Source organism: Delphinapterus leucas, chromosome 4 (genome assembly GCF_059928025.1).
Source record: "Delphinapterus leucas isolate spDelLeu-1000000601 "Yukka" chromosome 4, BTC_Dleu_Yukka2, whole genome shotgun sequence".
In the NCBI taxonomy this organism is placed as follows: domain Eukaryota; kingdom Metazoa; phylum Chordata; class Mammalia; order Artiodactyla; family Monodontidae; genus Delphinapterus; species Delphinapterus leucas.
This window is the reverse complement of record NC_143132.1, coordinates 104263015-104282306: the sequence shown is the minus strand read 5'-3', so window position 1 is coordinate 104282306 and position 19292 is coordinate 104263015. Positions and strand designations below refer to the sequence as shown.

The 19292-nt window shown below is 37.7% G+C and overlaps 1 protein-coding gene across 4 annotated transcripts in view; it reads right to left on the bottom strand.

The window, feature by feature from the left end:
* IFT80 (intraflagellar transport 80) overlaps nt 1–19292 on the bottom strand; it is a 107341-nt gene that overhangs the window by 51763 nt on the left and 36286 nt on the right. For 3 of the 4 annotated variants that reach the window (XM_089910953.1, XM_089910952.1, XM_089910954.1), the window contains 3 exons: nt 19044–19153; nt 15453–15542; nt 14353–14490 (listed from right to left, as the gene is read on the bottom strand). In XM_089910953.1, the coding sequence (XP_089767079.1) occupies nt 14353–14490; nt 15453–15542; nt 19044–19153 (338 nt within the window). Of the gene's footprint in view, nt 1–3773; nt 3861–6300; nt 6311–12950; nt 12976–14348; nt 14491–15452; nt 15543–19043; nt 19154–19292 lie in introns of all 4 variants that reach the window. The other variant, XM_089910955.1, reaches the window with a different exon arrangement.

Below are 19292 nucleotides of genomic sequence, written 5' to 3'. Positions count from 1 at the left end.
CGTCACCTCTCCTTAAAAGTCTCCCATTCTCCCGTCACCTCATTTCCTAGTTTTTCTAATTCTGATTTATATGGTTATTTAATAGTTTTTGTCATGGTTTTAAAACATCCTTCAACTTCTTTTGAATTAACTGGTTGCAGTGCTTGTCTGTTTATGGCATGGTTTTGTTGTCTTTGGCAACATTATGTGATTTGACTGTGATCCTGATCTTCTGCTCATTTTTAAGTGAAATGGGTTTTGCTGTACTTTGGGGAGGAAGGGATGTTCCAGAAGGATAGCTCTAGAGCTCTCTCTTCTGTTGTTTTCTCACAGTGATTAAAAAAAAAAAAAAAAAAGCCTCCATTTTTTGAGACTAGCATTCTCTGCTTCTTCTCCAATTTTATTTGGATCTATTCTCATCTTTGCTCAATTGTGTCTGTTCTAATCAAACTGGATTTTAATCTCAGCAATTTCTGCAGTACAGGGCTTTGTCCCAAAAGGAAGCTTGATTTGTTAGTTTGAAGAGTACATTCGACCCAGACATCTCCAGCACTGTCAGATCCTGTCATGATCCCCTCGCACTTACTCCGAATTGGATTCTACAGAAATTTCTTTCCAGTTTCAGCTGCTGTTCTCAGATTGGTCTGTCTCACTTTCAGGTATTTGTTGGTGATTTGGGAGTTCTTTTCTTGTGGTCTTAGAAACCTGGCTACCTTTGCTCTGCTTCCTCATACACAGATGCTGTTACCATGTATACCTGTCAATGGTACTTCTGGGAAAATCGCTTGTATTTAGGGTTTTGTAGGGATAGAGTACCACCCACTTTTGCTGAAGTTGCTATCTGTAGGTTTTGGTTATAGTCTTTTCCTTTCTCTGTTTTATGAGGAGATTTGAGAGGATTGAGAAACTATGCCACTATACCCAACAACATGGATAAATCTCACAGATACATGGTTGAATGGAAAAAGTCAGACAAAAGTGTAAATATCATATGATTTCATTTATATAAAGGTTAAAACAATCAAAACTGATCTGTGATGACAGAAGTCAGAATAGTAATTACTGTGGAGGGGTAACTGATGGGGGGAGGCACAAAGGAAATTTCTGGGTTGTTGATAATGTTCTATATCAATATGGGCGATGGTTTCTTTGGTACTTGTATATATAAATAATACTGAGCTGTACACATAAGATACTGTATATGTTTTATCTCAATTAAAAAAAAAATGCTGCCTCTGCCATTATCATTCCCCCAACCTATTTTATTGAAATTATACTTTTTTTGTTTTGTTTTGTTTTGTTTTTGTTTTTTGTTTTTTTTTGTGGTACGCGGGCCTCTCACTGCTGTGGCCTCTCCCGTTGAGGAGCACAGGCTCCGGACGCGCAGGCCCAGTGGCCATAGCTCACGGGCCCAGCCGCTCTGCGGCATGTGGGATCTTCCCGGACTGGGGCATGAACCCGTGTCCCCTGCATCGGCAGGCGGACTCTCAACCATTGCGCCACCAGGGAAGCCCCTGAAATTATACTTTGTTTTCATATTTTGAGACATAATATTGATCTAAAATAAGTAAATGTCAATACTAAAAAAAAAAAGGATATATAAAAAATATATATATTTATAGTAATCATAATCATGTAAAGATGTCTGCTCAATGACTTGTAAGGCACACAGAAAATGAAAATATTTGATTTTTTTGTATGCTATGGTTATGGGTATTATTTTTTCTATTTTTTGCTATCATTATTTTTGTTATACTGTTTTTTGCCATAAACTTCTTCAATATATAAGCTGTCTTGTGTATTTAATTAAACTATTTAATACTAATTACTATTTGTGCTTACACAATAATGGTAAGGTTTTCTATTTTTTTTCATAATTCCAAGCAATAAATTGTAGCTAACACGGTTTTCTTAGAATACAGAATATGAAAAAGTATACATAAATTACTTTTGACTTGGATAAGTGAAAATAATTTATAAAAAAATAACAATATGTACCAAAATCAGAAAAAAGCAAATTCATATTTGTGCTTCTTGGTGAAAAAAAACAACAACACATGTTTTGTTGTTCATTTAAAAAAAGGTTTTTTAATGTTTTTAAGTTACTCCACCAGAGAGGAAGTTTACTTTAACCAATTTAGCCTCATCCGAAATAAGTACAGACATATCTGAAAATTTACCATTATTCTGTTCTTTATTCATTCTTCCACAATTATAACCTTTGCCATTAAATAAGTATGATATTACATTATCTGTTTACATATTAGTACTCTCAAAAGAGGTGAGCTACTCCTCGAGTACAGGTATGGATGTTATTCCTTGAATAGTGAGAGTATCACACAGAACTTAACACACACAAATATTTGTTGAATGGATGAATGAATGTGCCTGTGTCTTTAAGCAAGCCTTCCTTCCCAGAGCTTAACCAGGACTTCAACCAAACACGACTTTTAAAATTTAAAAAAATCCAAGGAGGAAATTAAAAGCCAAAGATTTACAAATTTTAAACTAGCCATCTCAAAAACATCAACCAAACTGACTAAATGGATCAACTCTAGTAAAACTAGTCAAAATGCTACAATGGAAGTCATTAATTAAGTTACATCAGTTGAGTTAATGTAAGTCATTAAAAACCAAAACAATATATTTTGTCTGTACAATGATGCGTTAAAACGCAACATTTGGACTTCCTTGGTAGCACAGTGGTTAAGAATCCACCTGTCAATGCAGAGGACACGGGTTCAAGCCCTGGTCCGGGAAGATCCCACATGCCGTGGAACAACTAAGCCCGTGCACCACAACTACTGAGCCCATGTGCCACAACTACTGAAGCCTGCACGCCTAGAGCCTGTGCTCTGCAACAAGAGAAGCCACCACAATGAGAAGCCTGTGCACCGCAACTAGAGAAAGCCTGCGTGCAGCAACGAAGACCCAACACAGCCAAAAAAAAATTAATTATTTTTTTTAATGCAACATTTATGGAACATCTATATGTTAAGTGGTGTTTTAAAAATAAATTTATTTATTTTATTTTGGGCTGCAGTGGGTCTTCGTTGCTGTGCACGGGCTTTCTCTAGTTGCGGCGAGCAGGGGCTACTCTTCGTTGTGGTGCGCGGGCTTCTCATTGCTGTGGCTTCTCTTGTCGCAGAGCACAGGCTCTAGGCGCGTGGGCTTCAGTAGTTGTGGCATGAGGGCTCAGTAGTTGTGGCGCACGGGCTTAGTTGCTCTGCAGCATGCGGGATCTTCCCAGACCAAGGCTAGAACCCGTGTCCCCTGCATTGTCATGTGATTCTTAACCACTGCATCACCAGGGAAGCCCTTAAGTGTTGATTTAAAAAAGATTAAAAGTAAATTCTGTAATAGAACTCTGATGTTGTATTGCTTGCTAAGTTTCTCAGTTCTGGACAACAGGGTCTTATTACTGTAAAGCCAGCCCAGTTCCCTTACTTCATGTTTATATTTTATGGTTTCTATCAAAGTTGGTTTTATAGCAAATCTGAAAATACAATTCTAATTTTCATTATAAAGACAGAAATTTATTCATGTAGAAAGAAAAACTCTCAGAGAATTAAACTGAAAATTTTTGGCAAATATGGCTAAGGAGGTTTTGGAACACAAATGGCAACCTCCTCCATTTTCTAGGACCTGGCCCTCCCCAGCAATCCCTATGGTTACTGCATTAGAGTCCTGATGGCCATGTTTATACAACATACCCCAACCTGACTGACCAGGCATGAGTTCTTAACCAAGGTTGAGCCAGTGACCCCTTCCCTGAGGGTATTTAAAACTAGGACTAAGATTCTTATTTCAGTCTGGCTACTCTCCTGAGTAGAGATGTATACTTGAGAACTGTTGACATTTGTCACTTTCCAGCAGGTAAACTGGGGAGGGTTGGGGAGGGGTCAGTTTGCTGGGAAAGGAAAAAGAGGAGGGATATGCAGAGAGAAAAGCAGAGGCAAAAGGCACAAAGGAACCACTTTGTGTGTTTTCTTAGCATTTCAGTTTCTGATTCCTGAGGCCTAGCTACATCCTTGCTCTGGCTTCTAGAAGATAACCCTGTAATTATAGAGCAAATTGCTCTCTTTTGCTTAATGGTTTCTGTTACTTGCACCCAACTATAATAAAATGTAGGATAAGTCTGAAGTTCTAGGATCAGCCACACTTCTCTAGCACTACCTCAGTTCTTCCCACTTCTGGCACATCATGTAGAGTACTACTTCCTCCTCTACAAACCTTATATTAAAAAACAAAGAAGCACCACACTAATACTACTCAGGAAAGGAAGCAAGCAATATGTCCAGTGCCCATGGAAAAGGCATCATAGAACTGTGGAGTTGAAAGGAGAGAGGCGATCACTTAGCCCAGATTATCTATTTTATAGATGAAGAACCTGAAGGTCCAGAAGAAGCCTTTAACTTTGTAAATTTACCACTGGAGCCTTGACTCCAGGGCTCTACAAACATATCAATACTATTCCTACGTTAAAATAAAATAAAATAAAATAAGCAATCATACTGGACAGCACAATGCAGAGAACAATTGAGAATTTGTCTTCAAATTGTTGACGTATTAAAGGATATTACATCTCTTTGAGGGAGGATACCATTTTTTTCCCCTGTATTCTGTCAAATTGCTTAGGATACCATTTTTTTCCTCTGTATTCTGTCAAATTCCCAGCAAGGAAATGAGAGCTATTTAAACTAAAAAACATAACTTGATTATAACAACTTTTAAAAGTACCTCCTAAATGTCAACTTCACTCTTCTCTTTACTACTTCTATATAAATACACTAGAGTAAAAGGATCCTCAAAAGCATATCTTTAGCCAAGTTGGATTAATTCAATTCATGAAATTGTGCATTCACAAATTAAGTTTAGGAGGAAAAGAAAACAGACGCAAAGTTTCTTATTTTTCTTTAAGGTACACTAACGATTTTTAAGATCAATATTCTCTCTAATATACCAGGAATTAGCAAATTGCAGGCTGTCTTAAATTACATGTTGACATACATAATTGACAATGAAAAGTGACGTGTAGCCGTATGACCAGCTACTGCAGATGATGAATCATTGTAATTATTTTAACTGAATGGAAGAATGAATGGAGGGAAGACTTTTTATTATAATGACTAACTGATATTCAAGAACAGAGAAAATGAAAAAAGTTCTCTCTTACATAAGCAATAGCACCACCTGCTGATAAACAAAAGGAAAGACGTCAGTTAATTTAAAATCTGGCCAAAGGTACTTTATATATTCAGATCTTTTCCCTTGAATTCTGTTCCACTTAATGTAATATAATGCAATTCATTAATATATTCTGTGTATTTATTTATAATAACTATGTTAATTTTAAAGTTTTTACCTTACATATTTGAATCATGCATTTAAAAAAATCAAAGGTAAAAATAAAATGTATTATGGAATCCAGGGGAAAATTTTAGTTTTTGTCTGATATTCCCTGACCACTTCTCCTAGAATAATGCCATCTCCCATACCTACCTTTATTTTTTTATAGCATTTATTACCACTTAACGTATCATGTATTCATTCTGTTTGTTTATAGTCTTTTGTCTGCTGGAATAAAAACGCTCAAGAGCAGGGAATTTATTTTTGTTTACTGCTGTTTCTTTTTTTTTCTTTTCATTATTATTTTTTCTTTTTATTATTTATTTTTGGTTGCGTTGGGTCTTCATTGCTGTGCGCGGGCTTTCTCTAGTTGCAGTGAGTGGGGGCTACTCTTTGTTGCAGTGCGCAGGCTTCTCATTGAGGTGGCTTCTCTTGTTACAGAGCATGGGCTCTAGGCGCATGGGCTTCAGTAGTTGTGGCACGTGGTCTTCAGTAGTTGTGGCTCTCAGGCTCTAGAGCACAGGCTCAGTAGTTGTGACACACGGGCTTAGTTGCTCCAAGGCATGTAGGATCTTCCTGGACCAGGGCTCGAACCCGTGTCCCCTGCATTGGCAGGTGGATTCTTAACCACTGAGCCACCAGGGAAGTCCTCTTTTTATTATCATTATTATTATTATTTTTGGCTGCGTCGGGTCTTAGTTGCGGCACGTGGGATCCTTCACTGAGGCGCACGGGCTTCTCTCTAGTTGTGGTGTGTGGGATTTCTCTCTCTAGTTGTGGTACGCAGGCTCCAGGGCACGTCGGTTCTGTAGTTTGCAGCACTCTGCACTTGGGCTCTCTCATTGAGGCACCCGAGCTCAGCAGTTGTGGCATGTGGGCTTAGTTGCCCCATGGCATGTGGGATCTTAGTTCCCCGACCAGGGATCGAACACGTGTCCCCTGCATTGGAAGGCGGATTCTTTACCACTGGACCCAAATGGGACTACCAGGGAAGTCCCATTTACTGCTGCTTCTTTAACACCTAGGGCAAGTGCCTGGCACATAATAGACTCTCAATAAACATTTGCAAAGAAATTAATATGAAAATAAATGAACAAATGAATATGCAGTGCATTTTTAAGCTTCCTTGAAAGTATAATAGCTGTGTCAAAGACTTCAAGGATCCTGATAGACCTTGCCAAATTATGCTTGAGAAAAGCTGTACTTCAACACTTTATGAGGAGGCCCATTTTCCCATTTTCTGATGAGTGGGAAATGGTGTTAGAAAAAATGAACCCATTACTGAAGAAACTGAACATACTTGGGGGTTCTGGAGGCATTTACAATACACTTCTTTTATCCTTTGCTCATTTTTTTTTTCAGTTAAAGATTTTCTATGTGGTTCTTTTTTATAATTTCTATAAGACCACTGATTTAAAGTCTTTGTATAGTAAGTCCAATGATGGGCTCTGGAGGGAGTTTCTATTTCTTTTTTTCCTATGAATGGGCCATACTTTGTATACTTGTAGTTTTTTGTTAAAAAGTGGACGTTTTGAATATTATTATGTGGTAAACTCTGGAAATCAAATTATTCCCCTCTCACCAGGGCTTGATGTTGTTTCTTTTTGAGGGATACAGTCATCTGTTTATTTAGTGACTTTTCCAAATTATTTTTGCAAAGACAGTATTCCTTTCATGGATGGCCACTGAAGTCTTCATTCTGTTATCTCAGTGGTCAGCTAGCAACCTGACAGAGCCAAAAACAAAGAAAAAAATACTCTCCCACTCTGCCAATGGGCTCTGAGCTGGGGCACTCCTTCAACACTTAGCCAGGCCACCTATAATTCGGCCTTAGCCTTCACCTCCTGCCTGTGCAGAGCCCAAAGACCTGCCAGTAATACTCCTCTAAAGTCTTTACTGTGTGGCTGACCCTGAGCATGTGTGTTGCACACTGAATTCCTCAGTATATGTGACAGCTCTCCAAAGCCGTTATTTTTCCATACATCTTCCTCCTCAGCCTCTTCCTTCCCAGGCTTTTTTGGTCTACCTGCAGCTTGCCCCATTCACCATCCCTTGCCCCAAGTGGTTATGGGTAGTATGCCTTTACATGCTTTCAACAGATGCCACCTGGGAAGCTATTCCAGCTCTGAGAGATTTCCAAGGAAGGCAAAACAAAGACAAGCCTCTGTGCAGGTGTCTCAGGGGAACCAAAAAGCATAACTACAGTTTTCTGAGAACATGGTCCATATTGTTCCCCTGGCACCAACAAGCTACATCAGAACTCAGGCTGCCATTCCTGTGGCCACTGCCAAGCTGGGAATGGGGGATGGTAGGCAGGTAAGCAAAAAACGCCACAATGCTTTCTTACCAAAATTTAGCACCCTCTTTCTTTCTTCATTAAGCATTTCCCTGGTTGCTACAAAGTTTTGTTTTTTTTTTTTGCGGTACGCGGGCCTCTCACTGTTGTGGCCTCTCCTGTTGTGGAGCACAGGCTCCGGACGCGCAGGCTCAGCAGCCATGGCTCACGGGCCCAGCCGCTCCGCGGCATGTGGGATCCTCCCAGACAGGGCACGAACCCGCGTCCCCTGCATCGGCAGGTGGACTCTCAACCACTGCGCCACCAGGGAAGCCCGGCTACAAAGTTTTGAATTAGATTCCAGAGCGCTGAAAAAGTTGATTCTGATATGTTTTTTTTTTTGCCAGTTAATGGCTGCTTGAGTGGAGGGACCAATTCTTGGAGCTCCCTACTCTACCATTTTCTGCAACATCACTTCTTTTTATTTTTATTGAAGAATTTTTTAAAGACCTTTACTGCATCTGTACCATTGATACACAGTCATTAAAAAAGGTTCACACTACACAAAATCATATAAAGAAGCAAAAGATCACCCAAATATAGTATTGGGTGTACCTTTAGCCACAATAGTTAGTAGTTAGAGGTAGTTAGAGTTATGAGTGTACAATTTTATACAAGTGAGATCACAGAATAAAACCTGGTCTTTTTACTAAATAACTTACTATAGATAGCTTTCCAGGTTATTAAACATAATCCCTCTTCCCCACTTTTAATGACTTGAGGGTATTCCATTTTAGATATATAGAATATTAACCTAATCAGCCTCCCACTTGTGGACACTTTATTTCTGATTTTTACCATTATAATACTGTGATGAAATTGTTATGCATACATCTTTGTGTACTTGTCCAATGATCTTTAGAGTAAATTCATAGAAATGAGGGGAAAAAAGACTGAAGAAATAAGAATAGAGCCTTGTTGACCTGTGGGACAACATCAAAGGTCTAAAAAATTTGTAATTGGACTTCCAGCAGGGAAGGGAATGGGGCAGAAAAAATTTGAAAAAATAATGGCCAAAATTTCCCCCAGTTTGGTGAAATCGTAAATTTACATATTCAAGAAGTATAAAGAATCCCAAACAAGACAAATACAAAGAAAGTCATACACTATCAAACTATTGAAAACCAAAGACAAAGAGAAAATCTTCAAAGCAGCCAGAGGTAAAGGCCACTTTACATTCAGGAGAGCAATGATACCAACAGTCACTTATTTCTCATCAAAAACAATAAAGACCGGGCTTCCTTGGTGGTGCAGTGGTTGAGAGTCCGCCTGCCGATGCAGGGGACACGGGTTCGCGCCCCGGTCCTGGAAGATCCCACATACTGCGGAGCAGCTGGGCCTGTGAGCCATGGCTGCTGAGCCTGCGCGTCCGGAGCCTCTGCTCCGCAACAGAGAGGCCACAACAGTGAGAGGCCCGTATACCGGTTAAAAAAAAAAAAAAAATGCAAAGAAAAACAATAAAGACCAAAAGAGAGTAGAACAATATCTTTAAAGTGCTGAAAGAAAGGAAAAACAACTCTGTCAACCCAGAATTGTAAATCCAGCAAAGAGAAAAATAAAAAACATTTTCAAATATACAAAAAGAAAGAAAATTCATCACCAGCAGTTATACACTATGAGATATGCCTAAAAGAAGATTTATAGGTTGAAGGAAAATTGTATCAGATGGAAATTAGTATCTTTAGGAAGAAATGAGAGCACTAGAAATGCTAAACATTTCTTTCTTCCTTAATTTCTTTAAAGTGAATATGACTTTTAACAGCAAAAACTGTATCATATTGTGATAGATGTAATATAATTATAGCATAAAGGAAAGGTGGGTAAATGGAATAACATGGATGCAAGGTTCGTATATTTTACATGAAATGGTATTATATTAACTTCAAGTAGTATGTGAGACAAAACAAGCACCAAGTAATGCTCATTCTCTGGTCAAGGGGCCAGGTAGAGGGGTTGCAATGCAGGACGGAACCCTTTGGACATAACTACCCTTCTCCAAACACACACCATGAAAGAAACCATGGCACTCGTCCCACCAGGCACTGTGTGCTGCGGAAACAGTGGGATGGAGCCCTGTGGAACATTCCCGCTCTGCACTCAAGTGAGCAGAGGTAGCACCTTTCCACCTCCCCGTGTGGTGCTGTAGAGACAGAGCCCCTCAGACCATTCCAGCCCTGCAATGCCAAAGCAGTGGCCCTCTCCAGTGAGCACTGTGAAGGCTGCCCAGTGGGGCCCCCATCTACCATGCCTGATTTGCACTAATGACAGCAAAGAGGCAGCACCCAACCCCCTCGCTACAAGAGTTGGGGTAGGATTATGGAGAGGAGGGAACTGGAGAACGGTATTCTTTAAGTCTATGTATAAAGCCCTTGGAACACCATCAAGCAGTCTATTCACACAGCTGACTTGAATCAACACAGTAAAACCATGACAACTAACTGGACTATGGAATACCACCTAAAATGGCTTTGAAAATGAAATTGATATTTGAACAACAATCCACAAAAGTGAGCCAGGATGTGAGTTCTGAACCAACACAGGTAACTTGCCTGCTTAAATAGAAGATGTAAATGGGAACAGGAGTTTTGTATCAGCCTATTGAGGGTCTTTTTAGAAAATTCCAATTTTAGGATGAAAGTTAATGGGAATATTAGGTTTACTATATAACAACTGAGTTGGAGTAACGTACCTATACAAAAATATAAAAATTTCTGCTTTTTCAAATATTCTTCTCATCAGTCCATTTACATACATGCATAGTAAGGAATATATTCAAACAAAACCTCTTAGTTACAGCCTCCAAGCATTTGAGGTTTTTTCTCCCACTAGAAATATTTCTTGAAAAACATTAAAAGAAAATATTTACAAAAATCACATTTTTCTAGGCTTATTATTTCACAGATAACCTGAAAGTTTACACCAACATCATTCTTTAAGCCTTATATTAAAAAATTACTGTCCAATTTCTGTCAAGGAAGCCTAGATAAGAATTTTTAAAATGTTGATTAAAAACACTGCACTCAACTAAAAATCTGTGAAGAGCTCTCAAAACAGAGCTCTCAAGATAGAAATCTGATAAATTTGTAGCAAATCCTTCCTCAGGACCAGATTTTTATAATATCTAATATTGAAATTATTCCACAGAATCTGGCCCTGGATAAATGATTACTACTATTAATTATACAGCTTTAAGTTGCAGATTTTGAGGAAAACAAAAGAAGCAAGGAGCTACATTTAAGTGTGACATTTCTAGGTTGAAGAAAACATGTACTTACTTCTTAAAAGAAGCCTTAATAAGTTTTTTTCAACAGATAAACAACTGTGTGAGAAAAGTATGCAGCACCAGCTGACTTAAATTTTTGGCTCTAACTTGACACCACTTACTCAGTAAGTAGAAAAGGTGAAGAATCTCAATAAGCATTGCCCTTCTTACCTTTCACCATACGAACTTGCCTTGACCCTCCAAATAGATTAGTTCTCATTATGAGGAACAGCCTGTACCTCCTTGTAAAATTTATTACAACTGTAATTAAATAACTGAGTGGGTAATTAATTATTTAATACCTGTCTTAGCAACAAGAAAGTAAACTCCACAAGGGGAATGTCTGCTTGGCATTTTTAAAAAAGATGTGCAGGAAGTAATTGTGCAGTAGGTAATTTGGTTTTGACTCAAAATGCTTATAGCATTTATATCTTAGTGAACAGAATTACTTCCCAATAAAGATGTATATATTCTATATCACCTTAAAAACAATTTTCCATGTTTTAATTATATATACATATAAATTAAATAGCTTCAAAACTCAATATTTGTTTAAAAAGGAAAGAAAACTGAATTACATGATTAGAGAATCCAATGAATTTTGCAGGCAAAATAAAATTAAAGGATAAATCTAGTTTTTTCCCTCTTCAAAAATTATACAAAGCATGTTTTTTATTTGAAAATTTTAGAAAATGCAGTTATGAAAAAAAATCACCTATCACTTCAAACTCCAGGGATAACAATTGTTAAAATGTGTTGTATTGTCAGACTGTTTTTCTATTCATATACAGACACATATCTTTACACAAATAAGACCATCCTATAGATAAAATTTGTAATTTTTTTCTGACTATATATCTTAAAAAATCTCTTCATGGCATTATGAAAGCAGATTATCACTTTTAATAACTATATAACAGGGCTTCCCTGGTGGCGCAGTGGTTGAGAGTCCGCCTGCCGATGAAGGGGACACGGGTTCGTGCCCGGGTCCGGGAAGATCCCACACGCCGCGGAGCGGCTGGGCCCGTGAGCCATGGCCGCTGAGCCTGCGCGTCCGGAGCCTTTGCTCCGCAACGGGAGAGGCCACAACAGTGAGAGGCCCGCGTACCGCAAAAAAAAAAATATATATATATATATATATATCAAAGCTGATTCATGTAGAGCTTTTCTGGGTGGAGGAGTACCAGGGGCTCAACCTCCTCACCTCTTTTCTACCCCACAGTAACCCCTAAGGGGGCTCCACATAAAATAACTAGATTTTAAAATAGTAAAATCTAGACTCTTTTAGATGGCAAACACAGATCTGGTCTGAGAACCTTTTCTGTATTATCTCCTGGTACCATCCCATGCAAAATCTTATTGACATTGCACAAAAAGCACCATACTTTGATGCACAAGAGGTTCCTTCTGCCTACAACTCTCTTCTCCCACCATGTCTCCTTGAAGAACTACTAATTCTTCAAGCCTCAGCTCTCAGTCAGTGTCCCACAGGCAGAGTTAGGCTCTGCCACTCCTCTATTGTGCTTGCACACAGCAACCTCATGTATAGCATTTACACAGTCTTATAGTCTGATTCTCCACTAGACTGTCAACAACTTGAGTGAAAATCTTTACATCTTCCCATCCCCAGTTTCCAAAATACTCTCTGATGACTAGTATATATATGATATCTATTGAATAAAAGAAAATATATTTAAAATGTCAATCTCAAGTCTTAAAAAATTATTACAATATATTCAGTCTATTCAGTTGAACAAGGTAAGAACAAAATTCTTTTAGAAAATTTACTTTTCCCGAATAGTTAACATTCTAAAAATAGGTTTGGTGTTTAATTAAGTAAATCTTTAATTCAGTTATTCAGATCAATTCAATGCCCCAAGATTTTAAAATCTTTAAATATTTTCATCAAAATGGCAAACTTAAATTATTATGCTTAAATGGACTTATTAGTGAATTACTGAATATCTACTGCATTGTACAGATAATAGAGAATCATTAAACTATAGGATCTTATAAACTATCTACGGAGTCAAAAACAATATACATAAAACTAAAATGGATGATATAAGAGTATAATACACTGTGAAAATGAGAATATATATTCTATAGGCTGAGAATCATTGATAGAAAATCAGATGAAAATGAGATGGTCTAACTTAACATCCTTATGTTAAAACTAAGAAAAGAGATCTAGGTGAGAGGAAGTTAGAAAAATAGATAAATAAACTTTATCTATGTAAGGTATCATGAAAAGAAGTCAAATATGAAGTGAGCCTTAAAAAATAGGAAGAACTCATTAAGTGTAAGAGATGAGAGCATTCCATGAAAAGAGAAGATGAGGACGTTAGTGAGGGGCAGAGAAGATTCATGAGTCTGATTTGAACACATACAAATTAGAGAGTAATGGGGAGAAAAGACAAGAGGTTTTATGGCACCAGGTTTCAGACAGCTTCAAAGTCAGGCAGAGGACTTTATATTTCATATGATAAAAAACAAGCAACCAGAAAACTTAATAGGTCATTTAAAAAGCTCTAAGAATTCTAAATTAACTGTCCTGTTTTGCATTTAAGGAAAATAAGCCACAGAAAAATTATGTGATTTCCTCATAGTTAGGAACGGTATGGAATAGCCCCACTCATATAATGCTGCCACCTCTGGAGCACTTTGATGAAACAATTCATTCTTCAAGTACAGTGGGTAAATACTGCTGAGCTTGGCTGTTTGCCTAAGTTCTAAACAGAATTTGTATAGAGGGCATATTCTCTTGTGAGAGAAAAATCTCACACACATTCAAATATGAATTCTTTGGTTTTAAAATGACCATTTAAAAAATTTAGTATCAATTCCTTACCAAAAATATGCAACCAAAACTTTTGTATGAAACATATTGACAGTTAAAATTAAAAAAAAGGGGGCTTCCCTGGTGGTGCAGTGGTTGAGAGTCCGCCTGCCGATGCAGGGGACACGGGTTCGTGCCCCGGTCCAGGAGGATCCCACATGCCGCGGAGCGGCTGGGCCCGTGAGCCATGGCTGCTGAGCCTGTGCGTCAGGAACCTCTGCTCTGCAGCAGGAGAGGCCACAATGGTGAGAAGCCCGCGTACCACAAAAAAAAAAAAAAAAAAAAAAAGGTTCAAAACTGAACTCTCTATATTGATTGGGCATAAATTTTAACACTTTACCATCTTTCACAACCATGCTTAAAATAAGTATTTCCAGAAAGACAGTAGAGAACATACCCAATCTTCAGATTGAACTTAAAGAGCTTGTATGGTCCCATAAATCTGGAATTGATTGAACCAGTATATTAAGAAGACAAACCAGAAAGATGCAGTCAAATGCATCACTGAAAATGTTTTTTAAAGATTGAGAACCAGGTGTGTTGTGCATTATGACAGCACATCTGTGATTGCTTACCACTATAACTTACCCCAGTTTTATCACACAAGCGTAAAGTATGAAATGATCCAACAGCAAATAATTCTCCATCTGGAGCCCAGGCAACTGAGGTAATAGGATGCTCATGAGGTTGTGAACTGTACAGAGGGCGGCCGTAGCTATCCCATACCTACAAAAAGCAAATTTTAAAAATTCTTTTATAAGTCACCACGTTATTACAAACAAGTTTGTATCTTCTAGTAAAGTATCAGGTAAAGATTTAGAAGTCATCACTTTATAATATTAGCAATTACATGTCTTTACTATCCAACAAGGCAAGGTGGGGGTAGGGAAGCTGTATTCCTGGAAACCTAAATATCTCCCCCAAAAATGTTATGGTATCATCATGATAATTTCAGAGTTTACTAACTCTTTAATTAATCATAAAAACTACCCAGTTTAGGGCTTCCCTGGTGGCGCAGTGGTTGAGAGTCCGCCTGCCGATGCAGGGGACACGGGTTCGTGCCCCGGTCTGGGAGGATCCCACATGCCGCGGAGCAGCTGGGCCTATGAGCCATTGCCGCTGGACCTGCGCGTCCGGAGCCTGTGCTCCGCAACAGGAGAGGCCACAACAGTGAGAGGTCCGCGTGCCGCAAAAAAAAAAAAACAAACTTAAATTGATTTAAAGAGTCACTAAAACTAGGAGTTGTTTTCATGTTGCTACTCATTAAATCAAATTCTATAGGTCAGGGACTTCCCTAGTGGTGCAGTGGATAAGACTGCACGCACTCAATACAGGGGGCCCGGGTTTGATCCCTGGTCAGGGAACTAGATCCCACATGCGTGCCGCAACTAAGGAGCCTGCCTACCACAACTAAGACCCCGTGTGACCAAATAAATATATATTTTTTAATGGTTAAAATGGTAAATTAAAAAAAATTCTATAGGTCAATGAAATAGGCCAAATTAGAAAGGCAACACTTCAAAATGCCACTGAAAATTATAAAATAACAATTTGCTAAATTATTAGAGTTAAAAGATATGGCTAAAGAGAAGGACTAAAAGAATACTCTTATATGCTAAATACTTTTCACCGAAATTTGATTCTTTCAACCAGGTGATAAATTCAAACATTATTCAAACATTACATACCTTATATTTACAGTCTTCGCCAGCAGATAAAATTAAATCATTGACTGAGTTCCAGTCTACTTTTAAAATAATGCCATCATGAGCTTTCCACTATGAGAAAAAAATAAGATATTTATTATAACTTCAAGAGCACTGAAAAGTTTTTTAAATAAGAAAAGGCATTTTGCCTCTTTCTAATGATTCTTTTGTCCTCTTCTTGGAGAAGACTCCTATCTTCCTTTCATAACCATTATGCTGGTTTCATTTCCAATTTAAACTAATGAAAAGCACCTTGCACTATGACATCCACTATATAACTCACATCCTTATTAATTTCCTCAATTGCCTGGACTCCAGATGGAAAATCACTTGCTGTTGAACTATTCCAAGCTTGACATCTGTGTGATAATAATGGAATGAATATGTTATGTACTCCAAAACTTACTTGAATCCAAATTTTGCTCCCTTTGCACAGTTGATCCCATTACTGATACTGCCTTCATTCTTGTTTACTAATTCTTTTATTTTTTAAAAAAACTTCTACTACATGCACATCCTCTTTAGTACTCTCTTCATTCTCTTCTGTACATTCCCCTAAGCTTCATTCTCTTTACCTTCATGTCCCTGGAGTAGTCACTAACTACTCTGAGAAAATTCTGCTGCATTTACCATATAACAAAAGGTTTCCCACAGATATATACTCTACACATATATAGAATGCGTACATATTTGTGTATATATCTAAGTCACCCAAAAATTGGCGATCTAGAAATTAAGCGTGGATGTCTTCTTGATCTTAAATATAATTTATGTGCTCATTTAGCTATTAACCACGCACATAATTAAAAGCCATTAATCTTTCACTAGGTTTAAGCAGAATAATATAACTGAAAAAGAATTAATTTTTCTTGAAGACTATAAGGTACATTTTAATGTCTGAACCAACTAACTTTGTTTCAAAGAGTGACTGATTTTAAGGGTTTTCTCTCTACAGAGCCTTCCCGGGAAAATCTATTATTCTTAATGTATACAGAAAAAAACATCAAATTAGGGTCAAATAAGCCCTAAGAATAAGCAATAATTCATAGCTTGTTTTATTCAAGATACATAAAAATACACTCTATCAAAAACAAATGTTTTGGGCTTCCCTGGTGGCGCAGTGGTTGAGAGTCCACCTGCCGATGCAGGGGACACGGGTTCGTGCCCCAGTCCGGAAAGATCCCACATGCCGCGGAGCGGCTGGGCCCGTGAGCCATGGCCACTAAGCCTGCGCGTCCGGAGCCTGTGCTCCGCAACGGGAGAGGCCACAATAGTGAGAGGCCCGCGTACCGCAAAAAAAAAACCAAACAAAAAAAAAAACAAATGTTTTGATAAAGCAATAATTTTCACAATTTACTGCTAAATTAATCCAATGTCCTAAAATAAACTGCAAAGACAAAAATAACAAAATATAGATATATAGAGATATACACGTGCAGAGATTCTCAAGAGTTTCATTTTAAAACTACAAAAATAAAATTTTCCATATTCAAAAGTTAGGAACAAAATATGGTTTAAATTTTCCTTATACTATAATTTAGAATATCAATTATATATTACATATATTCACATATTACATATAATGCATAGACATTTTTCAATAATTTCTTAATGTATTAGGCATTTTGTAAAATTCCTTTGAATCGTGAGGTCCTCACAGAAGGCAGGAACTATGTTCTGTTTCACTTTTAATACCTTACACCCCAGCATAGCGCCTAGGATATAGTAAGTATGCACTACATTCCCACTGAATGACTAAATAAACAGAAGTCTCCTCACTCTGAAACCAAGTTCTGGGTCTCTAGAAGAGTCCCTAAAGCTCTTAAAGGAAATGAAATATATACTTTTGAACTGTATTCTACAAACAAGAATTAAATAAGCATTCTTTTTTGTGAATAATTCAAATTTGAGTATGTGTTTATGCCCAAGGAGAATTGCTGCAGCTTTAGTTTTCCAAAAGGAATAGAAGGTTTGCACGAAGTTACTAATTATACTTTAACCCCTTCTCCACTCTAGCTGAATTTTGGCAATGGATACTTTTCTTTCCCTCCACTACCTCCTGGGCCAAAGGTTTTACCGAGCCACAAAACGATAATTTATCAATGGTGATTTAAGCATCTTCCTGAGTTTCACTTACATATGCCTAATTACAGGTATCTTAACAAATCACATAACTATAAACTAAAAGATTCATCTGGCCTGCTTTTGCTGTATGATTTCAAAGCACATTTTCAGAATATAAGTGGTATTAGAAGGACTTTGACTAAAGGCAGTCAGAGCCAGTCCTCTTTCCTAGCTTATTCCTCTTCCCCAAATTCTTCTCTTTCTGTTGTTCCACAGTTCTTAGCAGAGTGTTCTGCATGTAGTAAAAATGTAAATGCATGATGACTGTGTGGAATATGTATAGCATAATCTACACAGAAGTGATTAATATGGAATCTCAAAGCCATTTCTATATCCTTACTCTCCAAATTCTACATCTACTCACTGTTAAACCTAATGCTTCTTCTTAAAACACTTTTTATACCTGCTGTAGCCAGTCAATCTCCAGCACCAAATCCCTTACCCAGGACGTGGTCATTCTATACCTTTTAACTGGCCTCCATGGCTCTAATTTATTAAGGGCTGACTAAAAGGTAGAGATGATAGAATAACACCGCAATATCAACAACTACTCTTCATTGTGTGCACTCAATATTTTGATTATATGCACTGTCCCATGCACTTTGCAATTTAACTCATTTAATCCTCACAACATTCCTATCAAGTAGGTATTAGCATCACATCTAAGAGATGAGAACACTGAGGCTCTAAGACATTTTATAACTTGCCTAAAGTCACATATAAGTAAGTGAACATTTGAACCCAGGTGACTAACTCCAAAGCCTGTAATCTTATTACCCACACTACACTGTGTCATCATCAAAATATGAAGAAAATGATTCTGCCTCTTGGCACTGAAATCAAACATCAAAATCCTGGATATAGGCTTAAAGGTTTTTCATTTATTTGTCCTCCCCTGACCTGTCTTAACTGCCACTATTGTTTTGCTTCCCTATAATTGGTAAAATTATATATACCCAATTGTTCTAAACATTACATTGACGCCCCCTCCACTCTAAAAATACTAAAAGAATTCTAGGGTCTTAGAGAAAGCTCAAGGGTACTGAACAAACAATGAGGAGGAAGACGCTAGAGGTGATGATAAAAAATACAGTCTAAACAACCTCTTAAAGTTTTATGATTTAGTCCTGTTTTGTCTCAAATCTATACATGTTAGGTTGACTCTCTTAAATTTAAAGATGGCTATTATGCCAAATCATGTGATAATTTAGTAACTCAGAACACATTTATGACTTACTGGTATAATGTGAGTTGGAAAAAGGGGGAAGTGAACCTCGTTGGAAACATAACCAGATATCCCCTGTTCTGTAACAAAGGCCGATAAAACCACACACTTAAGAGCTTCAACTATAACAAGACCACCCAGAAAAAAGGGACTCCTAAGAAAGTGACCTCTCACTTAGCAGTCTGGCAGACCCCAATAACAATTTACAAATGCCTGAGAAGTACCTGTAAAACTTTAGCATTTGGCTGAAGAGGTTTAATGATCAGCTGTTTGCCTGCTGTGTAAAGAACCTTTTCCGAATCAGGGCCCCATGCTACCGAATACACTGGTGTTCCTGTAAAAAGGAAAAGAAAAAAAACCTGATAAACTTAAATTATTATGCTTTATAAAAGGGAGATTGTTAGGAAAATCAAAAAAGCAATTTGGGGTGTCATTTCATTTCCTCATTCAATGGCCCATCCAAACTGCAGTAT